The following is a 17,540-nucleotide window of genomic DNA, read 5'->3' on the forward strand; positions in this document are numbered from 1 at the left end:
TTAGATTCTTTGCTTGTGGTGTTTTCTGTGACAAAGGACATAATTAATATTCAATGTGCAATAATTTATTGGCTAAGTTTCCTTTCGTCTAAGCTTTATCATATGTTCCGGATTATTTTATTTTTTCTTTAGTTTTTATGAATTTTGTATTGTTGCTGGGTGCATTTTTATATTAGCTGGCCATTTGAACCGTTCCTCCTGGCAGAGGAATATCTTTCAAGTTTCATTGTCCTAAGAATCTATGGTTAATTGAGAAAGTTTTATTTAATCACTGTTATAGCCGCTTCATTTTTTTGACTTGATATATCATTATAGCTGTGAGTGATCTGGACTAAAGTGGGTTTGAAATGGTCTGTCGGAGGAAACTATATGAAATGGTGATATAGTGATGTGGTGTGCTGAGAAATTTAAGAATCTTGGCAATGAGATTAAGAGATGTAGCCTCCTTAATCCTTATAGCCCATAAGGAGTTTTATGAGAAAGAAATAATCAATGAGAATGGAAGGCATCGTCGTATATTAAAATCTAGTATTTGTTTCTTTCAAATGTATGTTTTAGTGCCTAGTGGTTGTTTCATGTGTGAATGTGTCCTTGTGCCCCCATGCTTTTCTGCCATATAGTGGCTTGCTTTCAATATTTAATTGAATGTATTTTGTTTCTTTCATTATTGTCTAAAAAATAAATTGCCTATACTAATGACTCACTGTAGAGAATGTAAACTAGCACTGTAGTTGGGTTTTCAAGTATTTGCTCACAATTTTTGTGAAGCAGTATTGATATATAGGTATATTGACATCACCTATAAGTTCCTAACTTTTCATGCATTCCTAATATCCAATTCTCAGATTACAGAATGATTTTCTCAGATTTTTGCTAGTTTATCAATTATCCCTTCTAGTAATCTGACCCTAGAGTTTGCAGGTCATTCAATTACATGTTCAATCTACATCCCCATCAAAACAAACAATTTTATTATGAATATTGCGTTTATTCAAATCTGGACGCATTTAATCAAACCAGATTTAAGTGTACAAGCCACTAGCACACATACAATATATAGGTTTTAAACTTAAGAGTATCTCTCGAGTCTTAAGTGCCTTTCTGGATCCTCATGGAATCAATTAATGCCCTTCCATTGAGTTCGCGAGATAAAAATTCCCTGAAATAGTCAGCAACGCCTGTTCTTTTGAACAATGCTGGAGATTCTGGAGTAATAAGGCTTGGTGCTGGACCCATATCTGCTTCTAGGCTTGGGCTGTAAAATGTGGCCACGGAGAGCCTCTCCTTTGCTGAGTTAACAGTTGCCCTATGCTCAATGCTACGGTAAATTCCATTCGTCACAATCTGCCAAATCATTCATGGAAAACCAATAATGGTAGTTTTGGGCTTTGGTAGGTCGTGATTTTGTTTGATTCTACGTAGAGAAATGATATGTCCACAATATTTTCATAACATTTTTCTACATAAAGTGTCCAAATAAAAATAAAGAACAATTAACTATAGGGTAAGGATTGGTCTAGTGTCCAGTTACACTGGACCCATCTGAATGATCCTATTTGTCTATTGTTGGACATGTGTCATCATCTCGATGAGTTTGGTGCAATTGGACACAGGAACCAATCTAAGTCCTTAGATATAATTTTAGAAGAATTCTAGGATCACAAACTTTTACATACCTTTTGCTACAACTATCTTATGTGGTTAACTGTGAGTGGTAGAGAAAAAATAGTGGGTTCATGTGAAAATAACAGATTGCTAGTTATAGTTTGCCATATAAGATAGTTATGAGAAATGGTGTGGTAAAGATTCTAGTTTAATTTCGGAATAACTCCTTTTTTTTTTAAGAATTTATTTTCTATCTGGTCTTGCTTTGACTTTTGAGCGCCTTAAAGATTGAGCATATTGCAAAAGGATTTGGTGGGTCTATGTATGTGATTTGGTCTTTAATTATGTTTGAAGGCATGAACCTTAGTTCTTTAGCTAAATGGATAGGAAGATGGAAACTTTAGAAAAATCACTCAATAGTTTGGAAGCAATTTTGCTAGCATGCATATAGGACTTATCATATAATTAATTAGTGATACTTGTAATTATGTGAGAGGAGAAAACATATTATTTAAGGATCGAGTATTGAATAATTACTAAAAAAGTTGGTATTTACCTCTAAAATGTCGCCAATGTTGACAATAAAGGCATTAGGGAGAGGTTTGATTGAAATCCACCTCCCATCTTTCCTTATCTGGAGGCCTTCCATTTCATTGACTTGGAGGAGGATTGTTAAGCCCCCAGCATCTGAGTGAGCATTGAGGCCAATCGCAAGCTCAGGTTGTGGGCATGGAGGATAGTAGTTCATTCTCATTCCCTGAAACCCTTCTTCAAACAGGCTCCTCATGTCATTATGTTCCATTCCTAGAGCTTTTGCCATCAGTTCAAGTATTTTCATGGCAAGGTCTTTAAGCTCTGCTGAGTAAGCGTCTAAGTTATCTCTACATGTGAAGGAAGATGGTTAATCACCATAATAGTAATTAGAATTTGAGTAAACCCAACTAGAAAAAAGTTAATGTTGCCTCTCTTTCTCTCTCTCCCTCATTCTTAGAGAGAGAGAGAGAGAGAGAGAGAGAGAGAGTTATACCTGATACAATTTTTACAAAGTTTCACATTTTTTATACCATAGATTTCTAAAATATCCAATGGTTAAAAAAAATCATTAAATATTACTATTACTTTCCACTTTTTGCCTAATTAATATTAGCATTTTTTCTCTATTTTCCTATTTCATTGGTTTCCGCTTTCCCCTTGATTAGAGGGTACACAGCCATTTTCAATACCTTGCAAATCATATTTATCTCTACTAAAGAGCACCCCACCATAACCAAACCTCCTGTTTCGGCAAAAATGTACACCAAATTTTTAAATTTTATGCAGATCAGTAGATCTGGACAGATTTTCATTTAAATGACTCAATCTTACTTCAAAAGAGAGAGAGAGAGGAGAAGCAAATCAAGTGACTCGATCTTACTTTCTTTTTATGCAGATATGGATAAATTTTCATTTTATGTTTTGAAATCTAGTGTTTATTGAAATAAATAAAATCATAGTAGTGATTCTAGTGATTTGGTGAAGGTGGAACTGAGGATTATTACCCCAGTTGATTGGCGTTGAGCATCTTTGACGTTGATCATACCCAAAGGTCCCAAATTTGCCACCAATCACTACTATGATTTTATTGGATAATATCCTTGATAGTTGGTAGTATTGGGTTATAATATATCATGGTCCCAAACTATTGAAAAAATATTTCCACAGAGACGCTTGGTAGTATTGGATAGTGTCCTGCAACTGTTTGATTCTAAAAAAAATAAAAAATTCTTGCCATTGTCCTTAGTTTTTTACAAATTTATATTCTACATGGGAGCTCACCAGGCAATTCAAAGATACAAACTCAGGAGAGAAGAGAGAGAATGTGAGCACATTTTAGGAGTACTAGAGACAAATATGGAAATTCATAAATAAGGGAAAATAAATGGGATGGTAATCAACATTAATGAGTTTAATTTTTTGACCGTTAGATTTACTTAAATTTAATAGTGTAGAAAATGTGTAACTCTTTAGAGTTAAACTAGGTGTAACTTGAACCTATCTCATATATATATATATATATATATATATATAAAAGACAGTTTTCTTAATTATTTATTATTATTGTCAAGAGCTAGCTAATAAGTTGTTTGGAATTAGTATTTGGGACATAGATTTTGTTTTTTTTTTGGGAGGGAGGAGAGGGGATTTAAATCTTGAACATCTCTATTGGAAATATCATAAAGTGCAAATTGAGCTGATCTGTGAGACTCTTTAATTGGATCATAGAAGTTGATATAGCGTTTTTATGAGTGGACAATGCTGCATGCCTATTTGTCATGAATGTGACAAGTGAAAGTTCATTTTTCAATTGAAAGACTTGACATATTCCACCACCATCTATCTTAATTATTTTGTCTTCTCTTTATCGCTCACTAGCAGCATTTCTCTATAGTTTGGCCTTTTGTTTTGATTCCTTCACATGCCAAATTATAATATACATAATTTGAACTAGCTCACAACTTTGCTTGAAAAGAACTAAGATTGCTATCCTAAATACCATATAAATTAGATATTCCAGTCTAACATTATGGAGAGAGAAAACTTGAAACGCTTTGATGAGGAAGTGGATACGCTGGCCCACAGTACCAGGAAATTCAAGGATAGTCATTAGGTAGCAGAGGACAAGGAAGATAATATACATGCTAATGTAGGAAGTTACAGAGATAAGTTGGTGGGATAAATTCCTTGGGCATTTGAGAAAGCCTTTGGCTTTGCTAGTGCCATGCATGAAGATATTGAATCTGACAATGAGGAAGAACATGCACAAGATGGCAGTATCAGAGTGTGCTTTTCTGGGGGTGATAAAACCCGTATGAGAGCACCTTTGTATCAAGCCCTCATCATCAAGCCTTTTGGGAGGAAGGTGGGTTACTCTTTTCTTGTCTCTAAGCTTCAGAGTATGTGGAATCCAAGGGGAGGTATGGATTGCATTGATTTGGGATTTGATTTTTTTTCTAATCAAATTTGAACTTAGTGAGGATGTTGATAACATTCTAAAGGGAGGCCCTTGGTTCATAGGGCGGCACTTCCTAGCCATTAGGCAGTGGGAGCCTGAATTTCAAGCTTCTTCGGTAACTCTTTCATCAGTTGCAATGTGGATTAGACTGCCAGAACTACCTATTGAGTTCTATGAACACAATGCTCTGTTAAAGATTGGTAGAGCTATTGGTCCTATTCTACATATTGATGCTCACACTGCCAACGTGACTAAAGGGTGTTTTGCCCGTTTGTGTGTACAGGTCAACCTTGACAAGCCACTTGTTTGAACCATCTACCTAGGGAGGCTCAAATAGAGCATTCAGTATGAAGGTATTGGTACTCTCTGCTTTGTGTGTGGAAGAATTGGGCATAATAGGGAAGTGTGTCCATTCTTAGTCCATGGGAATAGTAAGGGTGCTGAGGAGGAGCAGAGTGGTGGAGGCCAGGAGGAGCAGGGAGGTGTAACAACACCACCAGAGGTGGAGAAAGCTCCTGCTAGCCAACAAGATGAATATGGCGATTGGATGATAGTGACCTGGCATAAGCCGATGAACAGGGCCTGAGGCAAGCTAAATGGCTCATTTATGAGCCAAACTGATGAGTCCTCCCAAACGCCTTATGATAAGACCTTGCCTAGAGCAGGGGAAGTAGACAGGGTAGTGGGGAAAAGAAAGGCGCCACAAATCCAGGCTGCTAGGTCACCTAGGGAAGAGTCTAAGAACACCTTGTCTTATCACAATAAGATAGTTGATGGAAAAGGTTTAAATAGGAATGGATCTCGTGCCAACCCCAGACAAAAGGCCAAAGTTACCGTTGGAAATCATAAAAGTGTAATGGGCCTGGGTAAGGAAGAGGGCATGTTTGTGTTTGGGGCTAGTACAAGCCCATCAAAGGATACTAGGCTGAGCCAAAGCCCTTTTTCTTTTTCAAACGTAGCTAGGTTTGAAGCAAGACCAGAAAAAACGAGTAAAGAAGGGGAGTCTAACGCCTTGAGCTTTAGCAACCATGGAGAGAGCAGAGAAGTGGGCATTGTTTTACAGGGGCAAAATCGTACCAATCGGAGACGAGATGATCAATTGGATAAGGCAGGACCCAACGAAAATTTGGGGGTGGTTTGACCTAGAGCTAATGCTGACATGGAAAAATATGTTTCCTTTGACGAAGGAGAGTAGAGAGTTAGGGTACCTTCCTTTGATGAACAAGGCATGGGTGCTGACCTTGAATCCGTGGTGGAGGTTTGTCACAGATAGACTAGCGGTTCAACCCCCTCCACCAACAAGCTTAAGCTCGTTAGTGACAAGTTCAAGTGTGTTAATCTCGGAAAAAAAATCTGATCGAGGCAAAAAAGGATTGGATGGAACCTGTGATTACAGTGAGGAAGATCCTTCAAGACAAGCCTGTGGAATGCTCTATGAAGGGGAATTTTCATAGGGTGAAGATGATCCAATTTGTAGGAGCTGAGATCAAGGGCACCATTCTCACCAAAGCAACCATTGGGGAGATGGGAATGGTGCACCACTCGATCACTCTGTTCCGAGAGAGTTTGGTGAGGAAGGCAGAGGTGATGGGAGCATGGAGATTGAGAGACACTAAGGATTCTTCTTCCTTGGTGCATTTTGATTCTGCAAAAACCCCATTAAATATAATGAATATTCTGATTTGGAATTGTAGGGGTGCTATGAAACCCCAATTCAAAAAGACAGTGATGGACTTGGTGGAATGGCATGCTCCAATTCTGATGGTGATTACAGAAACTAGAATGAGTGGTGCTAAGGCTGTGGAGATGATTGAATCCTTGCCTTTTGATGGGTCGGTGGTAGCAGATACTATTGGCTTTGCTGGGGGGGCATTAAGCTGCTCTGGAGGACTGATTTGGTGCAAGTGGAAGTCCTGGCTTCAACTGAACAAGAGATCCATGCCATTATTCGGGTAAGGTCTCAATCCCTTAGTTGGATTATTAGTGCCATTTATGCTAGTCCTAGGTTTGTAGAAAGATGCATGTTATGGGAAAACCTTAAATTGATAGCCACTTTGCATGATCTCCCTTGGGCTATTAAGGGGGATTTTAATGAGGTTATTACTGAGGGGGAAAAGGCTGGGGGTAATCCTATCTATCTAAGAAGAGTGAGGGCTATTCTAGATTATATGAATGATTGTCAAATGATGGATTTGGGGTTCTCAGGGCCAAAATTTACTTGGACTAACAAGAGAGAGTTGGGGGGGGGGGGGTCTCATCCAATGTAGAATTGATAGAGTTTGGGCTAACCCTGACTGGAAATCTTCTTTTCCTGAAGCTAATGTAACTCATCTGGCTAGAGTTAACTTTGATCATTGCCCTCTCTTGCTTAATCTGTGCCCTAATCTGACTAATACCTCCAATCGTCCTTTTAGATTCCAACTCATGTGGTTGAGCCACAATGACTTTCTAGCCATTGTTAGGGAATTTTGGGCTGGCATGGAAGATGATCTAGCTGGAGCTGTCACTAGATTCACTCACAAAACCCAAATTTGGAATAAAGAAGTCTTTGGAAATATATTTGTGAGCAAGAGATAGATTATGGCAAGATTGCTGGGAGTGCAAAGAGCTCTTGCCAATAATCCTAATAGCTTCCTGATCAATCTCCAAGAGCAGCTATCTGGAGAATACAATGAGATTTTACAGCTTGAAGAAGAATTGTGGGTAATGAAATCTAGGGTCAATTGGACCATTTTTGGAGAGAGAAACACTTCCTATTTTCATTTGACTACTATGGCTAGAAGGAGTAAGAACAGAATTACCAGCATTTTGAATGATGAGGGAGTTTGGATTCATAATGTGGAACAAGTACAAGAGGTTTTTACCAATAGTTTTGTAAAGCTATACCAAACTGACCAAACTACCTGCCTTTTGGTTTAAAGTTGGGATTTTGAGTGGTGCATGAGGCTAGATGAGAATTAAGCCAACTCTGTGGGTCTGATGCCTTCTGATAAAGAGATATGGGATGCCCTTAGATCCATGAAGCCATACAAAGCCCCAGGAAGTGATAGGATGCATGCTGGTTTCTATTAGAGGTTCTGGCTTATGGTTGGGGAATCAGTGAGAAGTGAAGTGAAGAAAATTTTTGCTAATCAGAAAATTCCTGACTACCTTAACCAAACTCTTATTGCTTTGATCCCTAAACAATTGGGACCTGAGACAGTTAGCCAATACAGACCTATAAGCTTATGCAATATTGTTTATAAAATTATCTCTAAAATCCTAGTTTAGAGAATTAGACCCCTACTACTTAGACTCATATCTCCAATGCAAGTTGCATTCCTTGAAGGGAGAAGAGGAGCATAAAATGTAATCATTGCCCAAGAACCTATTTACTCTCTTGGGAAAAGGAGAGGTAAAGATGGTTATATGGTAGTGAAGATAGACTTGGAGAAAGCCTATGATCGTTTGGAGTGGAGTTTCATTAGGATGGTGCTTATTCACTTTGGGTTCCCTGAGAACATTATTAAGCTAATCCTAAGCTGTGTGTTAACAACATCAACCTCTCTACTCTTCAATGGAAGCAAACTTCAATCCTTTTGTCCCTTGAGGGGAATTAGACAAGGTGATCCCATTTCATCCTATCTGTTCCTTTTATGTATGGAATTTCTTGGGGCTTAAATTACCAAAATGTGTGAAGAAAATAAGTGGGATATGGTCAGAGCTTCCAGAAGAGGTCCTAGCTTCTCCCATGTTTTCTTTGCAGATGACATTATGCTTTTTGCCAAAGCTAATACCAAGAATTGCAATGCCATTATGGAAGTTATCAACAATTTTTGTAACTTGGTTGGGCAAAAGGTCAATTATGGTAAGTCTAGAGTCTTCTTCTCTCCTAATGTCACCGCAAGGAGGAAAAGGACTATGTGTAGGAGATTGGGGATCCTTGCAACCTATAATCTTGGTAGATATCTGGGATTCCCCATCATCCACAAAGGTAGAGTTGGAAATTTATTAATGGAACCACTCTTAACTGATTGTAGGAACCTTTTGAAGGAGTTCCCAAACAAGGGCGTGATCCATGCTTATTATGAAGCCAACCAGTGTGCTGATGCATTGGCTAAATTGGAGTGCAGTCCTTGTATAGTTTTGCTATTTTTTGTAACCCACCGCTTGTGGTGGAGGCTATTTTGGCTTTTGATAAGGCTAATGCATTGTAACAGACTTGTGAATTTTTAGTGTTAATGTTAGCTCATGGTTTACTAGGAAATACCATATAAATTGTTTTGTTTTAAAAAATAATTTTTTGAAAACAATTAATAAAAAAATGTACAAATTATTAAATAAAGAAAAAATAAAAGAAGTACCAATTATTGTGAGAGAGATATAAATTTTTTTGTTTTTAAAAATAAGTTCTTGAAAATAATTAATAAAAAAAGTACAAATTAATGAGTCAAGAAAAAGGAATAAAAGAAGTACCAATTATTTGAAGAGAGAGAGAGAGAGAGAGAGAGAGAGAGAGAGAGAGAGAGAGATACTTGAATGGGGGCCAAAATGGCCCATTAGCATTAATTTTTGAAATATTTAGCAACAGAGCACTGTTTCGGAAATAATTAGGGAAGTACCACTTTTTCCGAAAACGCCGCTATAGGGCTTAAAAAACGCCACTATAGGGCCCCTTGAACCTGTTATGGGGACTTATAAAAATTTTTTTGCAGGAAAGCGCCGCTATAGGGCCCAAAAACGTCACTATAGGGCTTAAAAACGCCACTATAGGGCCCCTTGAACCTGTTATGGGACTTATAAAAAAATTTTGCAGGAAAACGCCGCTATAGGGCCCAAAAACGTCACTGTAGGGCTTAAAAACGCCACTATAGGGCCCCTTGAACCTGTTATGGGACTTATAAAAAAATTTTGCAGGAAAACGCCGCTATAGGGCCCGAAAAAGTGGTATTTCCCTAATTATTTCCGAAACAGTGCTCTGTTGCTAAATATTTCTAAAATTAATGCTAATGGGCCATTTTGGCCCTTGAATGGGAGTGCGATCTTGGGGAACAAGTGAGGCTTTCTCAAATGGATTGGATGTGTGACCATTTTGAACATGTCTCCCCAATCAAGCTTTTGTTCCTCAGACATAACAAAGGTCTGTCCAAACCCCTCAATATCTCCTGGTAATTGCCATAACTTCTTCTTCTCTTCCATTGGGAGATTAAAGAGTTCTTGAATGCCAACTTTCACCTTTTCCACCAATGAAATGCTCACCCCATGATTAATTAACTGCCCAAGAGGAATAAACTCCATTCAAACTAAAATATATTTAAACTAGTTTTTTATATTAAAGAAAAAAAAAAGATAATTATAAACTCAGAAGTTTCCGAACAATATAGAATGCCAACTCTTCTTTGTGGCCTGACCAAGTTTGTAACTTTAAAAGTTGTATAATCTACTATCCTTGTACAGTCGTACAGTCTCGTACTATAAGAAATAAAATAGGAAATCATAAACAGAGTGAAGTCAACTTTTTTTTGAAGAGTTTTCTTCTCACTTTGTCATGTTTTACATCAAATCATATCTTATCACTTTCTCTAATTCTTTTTTTGACCACTTAACCACCGATTATTTTGATCATGTTTGTTCAGATTCAGTAAGACAGGTACAGTTTTCCACTCCTAAACATTCATTTCAGAGAGAGAGAGAGAGGATAACCTGGAAGAAACCCCATTCCTTGCTTGCATAGTGTAACTTCTCCAACTCTGTGTCCATGAACTCTGCAGAAAATAATCTTTGCATGTCGATGACTGGGACTTGGGGTAAAGAAGTGGTGTCAGATATGATGGGAGGCTCATTAGGAAAACGCACATAACGTGGTGGGACTGTGCTTGTCTTCTCCTTTGCTAGCTCTTGAACACAAGGAACTGGGATAGAGCTCCCTAGCGTCGTTATTTCCGGTTCCATAGCTCCAAGAAAACCCAAAGAGAAAGAGCTTAAAGTCTTAGCTCCTGAACAGAGAACCGTGAACTTTAGATTTATACCAAGAGTTGAAAAGGTCTACCACATATGGGCGGCGCTACAGCCAGCCAAGGGGTTCATTGAACCCCTGACCTGGCCCAAAAAAAAAAAAAAACACTATATATATAATTTTTTTTTTACCCCTAAATAAAAAATTTCAACACCCTCAACCTAATTTTTGTTTGAAATCAGTTTAAATAAGTTGAAATATAATTATCTTAGTGCTATTTTCACAATAATTTTACAAAAAAAGTTAAGTGGTATATAGTAATTAGTTTTTATCTAGACTAACAATTAACATAACTTTTTTATATACTTTTAACAACTTGCCACTTAAATTTTATTATGAAAGTATTGCATTAGTAGCATTATTGCTAAAATTGCTTCTTTGTTAAACAAAATAAATAAATAAACTTTTTCTCCAAACTATTCCTAACAACACTATGACCCCACTAGAAAAAAATTCTGAAGCCACTGCTATAAGACCCGTTAATATCACAATTTTCTTAAGAAACCCGTTAACATACATGCGTTGCCAACTGCCAACTGCCAAGTTCCAACTTCCCTTTCGTTTTAAATAAATTACACCAAACCTTCCAGGTATAAGAAATCAACAGTCCTACATGGTTTGCAGAAAAAATGGAGTACGTATCTCTAAGTACCTGACACTTAACAACGTATTTGAATTTGTAGTGGAGTACGTATCTGTAAATTTTTTTTTTGGGTTCTTGGAGCATGTATCTGAACTTTTTAAAATTTTTTAAAGGTTTTAATTTTTTATTGTTGAGTATAGTGGGTTTGAATCCACAATTTCAACCCTCCTTGCTCTTACAAGGGAAAGAGGTTCGCATATAAGTTAAGAGGTCATTGGTCATGTAACTTGACAATTTTGGCTTTGATTTGTCATTTTGGTCATGTTTCTGTAAGAATGTGAGCATGGAAGTCTTTCTAACGTTTTCAATTTTAAAAGTTAAAACACTTTCTTTAAGTTCAAACATTTGATAAAGCTAAAGAAGTAGAATGGATGAGTCGTATGCAGTGAAAACAGCTTAACATTACAAAGGTTTTTTCCCACCAAATTTTCTTTTACCCCTTTACTTTGTTGCTAATCAACCTTTGAATTGGTCTTGACACAAGACAAAAACTTTACTGACCGTGTAGGGTCTTTAGAAATTCTGCTCTAAATCAGGAATTTTGACCATGTCATTAGTTTCGTTTGATATTTTAGGATTTAGGAAATGAAAATATTGGATTTTGAATATAGATATTGAGGGAGTAGATGGCTTTTTGGTGTTGTAACATTGAATTATTTGAACGTGAAATAAAGAAAGATAAATCCCAGCTACTCCCACTTTCCTAAGCAATCACACCCTTAGAGCTTAAAATCTGGTTTCGGAATTTTATAAAATTTAATCTCTATATTTGTTTACCACGAGGAAGCCTTATAGACTATTGCCAGTCCTTTTCCTAGAAACAGTACTGGGGCTCACAAAAAACCTTTTCCTAGAAAGATTACAAACGCGTTCTCAAGGGGAACATGTGTAGGTAAAAAAAGAAAAAAGAAAAAAAAGAAGATAAACTTATTAATCAACGTCTAGGCTTATTAAATATCAAATAATGGAAAGAGGGATAAAATAAAGTGATCAAAGGTATGGTTGTTTGAAATTATCACGCAGTAGTAGAAAGAAGGACAAAATGTCAAAATCTAGAAATTAACACCAAGCAAAGAAAGAGGGATTGGGGAAAAAAATCTAGGACCACAATTTATTTCATAACTTCATTTCCACAATTGTGATGTGGTAGAATGTGACTGGTCGAAAAGAAACGGTGGGTCCATGTGTAAATAATAGACAATCACTTGCAGCTTGTCATATCGAAGTTATGACAAAACAGTTGTAAAATAATTTATAGTCCTAGAATTATTTAAGTTTCTTAGAGTTAGGCAAGCTTGGGAAAAAAATTTCAAACCAGATTTCATTAATCCATGATCAGCTGCCTATGATAGTGAATTATGGAAGCTTTAAATAGGGTTCCCAATTAGATATTAGAAGGAAAGGAAATAACTTTATACCCAAGTAAGCAATGGAAATAATTCACAATCAATTACATTAAATACAAAAATTAGAGCAGATAAAATATTAATTCTAAAAAGTATCAATATCCAATAACATCAATCGATGTTAAGTATGATCAATCAGATCAACAAGAATTTTTGGTGCTCACACCAACTAGGACTTTTGATAACAAAGAAAATTAAGCACTTACCAAACAGAAAAATGTCTCAAAATAAATATAAAATAATAATCATAGGCATTTGATACGCTCCGCTCCATAAAATCTAGAAATTACAGGAATACCTTTATTATAGTAAAACTGAATTAAAATTGTACTAGTAACTTTCTAGCTTAAACAAACTTAGTACTTTTGTTTTTGATAAGTAGATAGTAGGAGAGAAGGGGGTGTGATTTGAACTACAAACATCACAAAGAAACTAGAATGTAGTCTATTAAAGGTGCCTAGATGACCCCACATTGAAACTAGATCACAATTCTTGAATTTCAAGGTATTTAAATTTGTTTTTCCTAGAACTATGACGGTTGCATCAATCTCCCTTAGTTGGTGCAAACTCGAGCTTGAGTTTTGAAATGTTGAAGTACTAATGTCCCCAGTTTATTAAACAGCATCCTTAGAGTGACATTACAAGAATGATAAGATTGGAAGTTCCTTTTCTGTTTTCAACCATGGCATCAAATTTATCAAGAATGAAAAATCAGATTTGGTATTGTTCCTTGTGTAATTATGTATAACTCAAACCAAAAAAAAAAAAAGAAGGTTAGAAATTGATTATCATGAGTTCGCATTCATGCCAATGTATTTTTGTTTCACATTCCAATTTCCAAGTTCCCTTTGGACAACATGGATGACAATCCTACCCTCCTGCTCTGTGATCTCTACTCTCATGATAATATCTTTTTTTTGTTTTGATTTCGGCATGTTGTAGCATAATATGTGTAGCTAACTAAGTTGTAATTGGCATAGAAATAGGCCTAATAGTAGCTAATTTGTCTATTTCTATTTCTACAATAGCAGTTTCAATACCTTCTTACTCATCTTCAGGCCGTCTAGTCGTTAGGACTAGTTGTTTAGTCTATGGTTTGGAATTTTTTGCATGTTGTTTTGACTCTTGAATTGTTGTTTAGCGTCTATTACTTGCTCCTACCTGTCTAGCTAGTTGTTTTGATTAATCAGCATCCTGTTTTGGCCTCTTAGCTTCCCTCTGAAGCACTTTAGCTCTTTGTCTAGGAGATTTTGCTGGCTGGTCTGGCTATACAGTCTTGGCAATTCAAAATTATGTAGGCTTAAAAATCGTAAATTTCTCCTTAAAGTTTACAATAACACAAACTCAATAGCTGTTTCTTTAGCATCTTAGATTTCAACTCTCGGCCTGCTTCCAAATTGAATAATAGTCATACATGTACCTTTTACTACTATTGACTGAATAAATACAAATCGTAGCAAAAACAAATCACAAGACAGCAAGAGATTTTACCCAATTTCTCTCTCTCCTCTCTATCTACGACGTGTTCTTATGGTTGTGAGAAAACCCTCTGCTCTTTAATAATTGAATTGTTGTAAAAAGTAAGGAGGAATGCACCCAAGCTATTAGCAGATATAAGAACAGAGATGGAGAACAGGGCAGTACTCAAGGAATTGAAATTCAGAGCAATTGGATAAGTCCAGAGCTGTCAGAGGTGATTGAATCAGTTCCTTATCATGAACACTTCATTCACACGTATGAAGGAGCTCTGCCATATGGATAGAAGCATGACATAAGCAGCAGTTATAGCTTGTACACGTGGCTTGATGATTTGGATTGTTTGCTTACTCAGATTGTATATATAGATAGCAATAGTGTATAGATTCATTCATTGTATTCACTCTTGTTCAATCAATAAAGATCAGATATTCTATTTAGAGAGAGGGTTCTAGAACTTTTTACAGTTGTGGTTCTTGCTTTTTAATTTTGAAACAAAGATACAAGAAATTAATTGATTGGCAGTGTTTATACAACCTACTGATGTATGAAGTAAAAAAATTGTGAAAAAAATGTGTAAAAATGGTTCCCCACCAAACATGATACTATCTCACTCGAGTCTTGTTAGTTGTTTTGCATGCGTAATGGTTGATAAAGGTGTGAACAGAACAAATGTGTTAGGTATAGAATAATCAATAATGTGAAAAGAATAATTACTGTATCAAAAAAGGAAGAAAATGATAAATAGATTTTTAAAAATATATAATGTGGAAAGAATAAATAATCACTCTTGAGTCTTGAAGTGTTGAAGAATAGGAACTCTTGCACTTGATATTTTCAAGTTTCACCAACTCTTGATTCTTACTAATACTTGTAGTCTAAATTATAACCTGTTGTTAGATTGAGGGATGAGTGATGTTAAACTATTAAGGGCCATTTTGTTTGGTCAGCCCACTTTTTTGAGATGCTTCAGTGTGTTTTTAAGGTGCATGCAGTGAAAGCGTTTTGTTACAAAGGATCACAATCCATTGAACACCATGTTTTACTTTTCCTCTGATAAATAGGATGTGACATGGCAACTTGCACACATACTTTCTTGTGCATGTCATCACATGAGACTTGTTCCATTTATGACCACTGCAGAGAAAAAAATTGCAGCTTCAACCTCGTAGCATTGCATTTGACAGTAACTAATTTTATTTTTTTGGTGGTGTAAATAGTGAAGAGGTTCATTCCTTCTTTTGTCATTCTCTTTCTTTCTTACTATAGATCTTAATATGCCGCTTATTTTAAGGCTTTTCCTTATATTTCTTTTTGCTGTGTCAATGTTAGGTTCAAAGATTACACTGATGCTTGCTATAAGGCTTTTGCTCTGTTCCATCATAACATATGACAAATTTATCATGTAAAGGTACTGTTGAAAACTTGAAATTTAGTTGAACCTAACATTTAATAAAACTTGTTAGTTGTTTTATTAAAATATTAAATGCACAATTGCTACAGTAACTGTGCATATATGCACGATTACTGTAGCAATTGTGCATTTATACACAATTTTACACCCACTGATGTGGGTGTTTTTTTGCTCAAAATATGTAAAATCGGTTACTTTTTTCATTTTATACAACTTTATACATACTGATGAGGATGCTCTAAGAGTTTGCCAAAGCCGTTTATCATACATGCCCATTGAGTTAGAAAGCATCAAGGACATGCTCCATGCCATGATGATACCATATTTTGTCAGACTCTAAATTTTAATAGAAGTTTGAGTTCTCAATTAAAGGATCACATAGTTTTAATGGTCAAACCTCATTTTTATTTATATTTATTTTTAACAATTTTTATGTAGTTGACTAAGGGTGAGTTTGGTTCAATTTTTTGAAACTGAACTTTTTGAAAAAGTGGAATTTTCAAAAAGTGCAGTATGAAAAAGTGTTTTTTTTTTAAAAGCTAAATGTTTGGTAAAAGCTGTTAAAAAGTGTTTTTTGAAAAAACTGAGTGTTTGGCTAATACTTTTAAAAGTGGCAGTTTGAGTTATAAATTACCAAAAAGGACAAGATATATATAAGGAGAATTCTTTGTTTTAATTACCTCTCTTAATGCAAATTACGAACATAATATTTTCACAAAAATTTCATAATAAAGTTTTTATGATAAGTTGTTAATGGTAGGAAAAAAAAAGTAATGTCACTAGTAAGTCTAGATGAGAACCAATAACAACTTATTATGAAATTGTTATAAAAATATTCTGTCAATAGCACTATTTTTTTTCTAAAAAAAAAATAGTACTAATTTAAAAAATTTAGAGATATATGAGCAACTACATCAGTATGTCTAAAAGATTCCGTCTATTTTACACAAAAAGCTTACTTTTTCTATTATACCACACTTTTTTATTAAAATAATATTTTTTCTCACTTTTTTTATTATTTCCCACCTACCCCACCTAACTCATAAAGTATCTGCCTCTCACTTTCCCCTAACCCACAAAGTCTCCGCCCCTCTCTCATCCTTCAAAAGTCTCTGCATCTCTTTTTCTTTTTCTTTTTTGACAGTTCGAAAGCTACAAGAAAGAGAAAAGATGATGATGATCATGAAGAAGATGAAGATGATTGAAACATAAGGAAATCCCTCATCTCTCTCCTTAATTCTTAGACCCCTTAAATCTCTGCCACCATTGGTTTTGTATTTGATTTTGATTTTGGGTTTGGGTTATGGGTTTTCAGTTAATAGTTTAATTTTGAGTTGATTTTCTGTGGATTTTGGATTTGATTTTGAGTTGGGTTTGGGATGAGTTTTCCAATGGGGTTTGAGTTGATTTTAAGTTGTTTTGTGTTGATTTTGAGTTATTTTTGGTTTGATTTTGTTGATTTTGTGTTTGGATTATCAAATGTTGAAATGGGTTGTGGTGGTAGATCGATGATAGTTAGGTGGTGTTGTGTTTGCATTTGGTTGATACTTTCTTGACTGGTGTTGGTCTGTAAAAGAGGAGTAAGAATATGAGGGAGAAGAGAAAAGGGTAAAGTTAGAGTTTTAAGTAAAAGTGAGGGCAATTTGGTAATTGAACCAATAACCCAACGGATAAATTCATCAACGCGCAAGAGCTTTTGTAAAATGCTCCTCAGAGCTCCATTCTGCGAATGCGTGTTCTCTTCACAAACCCAAAACGCAACTTTTTCTAAAAAGTTGCTTTTTATACCTAATCAAATGGGCTTTTTAGGTTGGGAAAGCTGAAACAAACAGGCACTAAATTTGATTAAAATCTAACCATGTGATTAGATTATTTTTATCTTATATTTAGAACCATGAAATTTTGCTTAGTTTGATTGCCAGCAAAAATCAGACCTAAATTAATCTATATATATATCTAAAAGTTAAAGCGTAGTATTTATTGTTACTACGCTCCTGTTAAGCCACCTC

At 35.6% G+C, this 17,540-nt stretch overlaps 1 protein-coding gene across 1 annotated transcript; it reads right to left on the bottom strand.

The window, feature by feature from the left end:
- Window positions 1–991: 991 nt before the first annotated feature.
- LOC115988547 (protein SRG1-like) lies at window positions 992–10,557 on the bottom strand. Its single transcript, XM_031112119.1, has 5 exons — window positions 10,280–10,557; window positions 9,601–9,850; window positions 2,367–2,484; window positions 2,162–2,285; window positions 992–1,344 (listed from the first exon to the last, which is right to left on the bottom strand). Exons 1-5 carry the CDS (start codon window positions 10,526–10,528, stop codon window positions 1,090–1,092), a joined length of 996 nt encoding a protein of 331 aa, XP_030967979.1. The 5' UTR covers window positions 10,529–10,557; the 3' UTR covers window positions 992–1,089.
- Window positions 10,558–17,540: the final 6,983 nt, after the last annotated feature.

The sequence above is a fragment of the Quercus lobata genome, chromosome 5 (genome assembly GCF_001633185.2).
Source record: "Quercus lobata isolate SW786 chromosome 5, ValleyOak3.0 Primary Assembly, whole genome shotgun sequence".
Classification (NCBI taxonomy): Eukaryota; Viridiplantae; Streptophyta; class Magnoliopsida; order Fagales; family Fagaceae; genus Quercus; species Quercus lobata.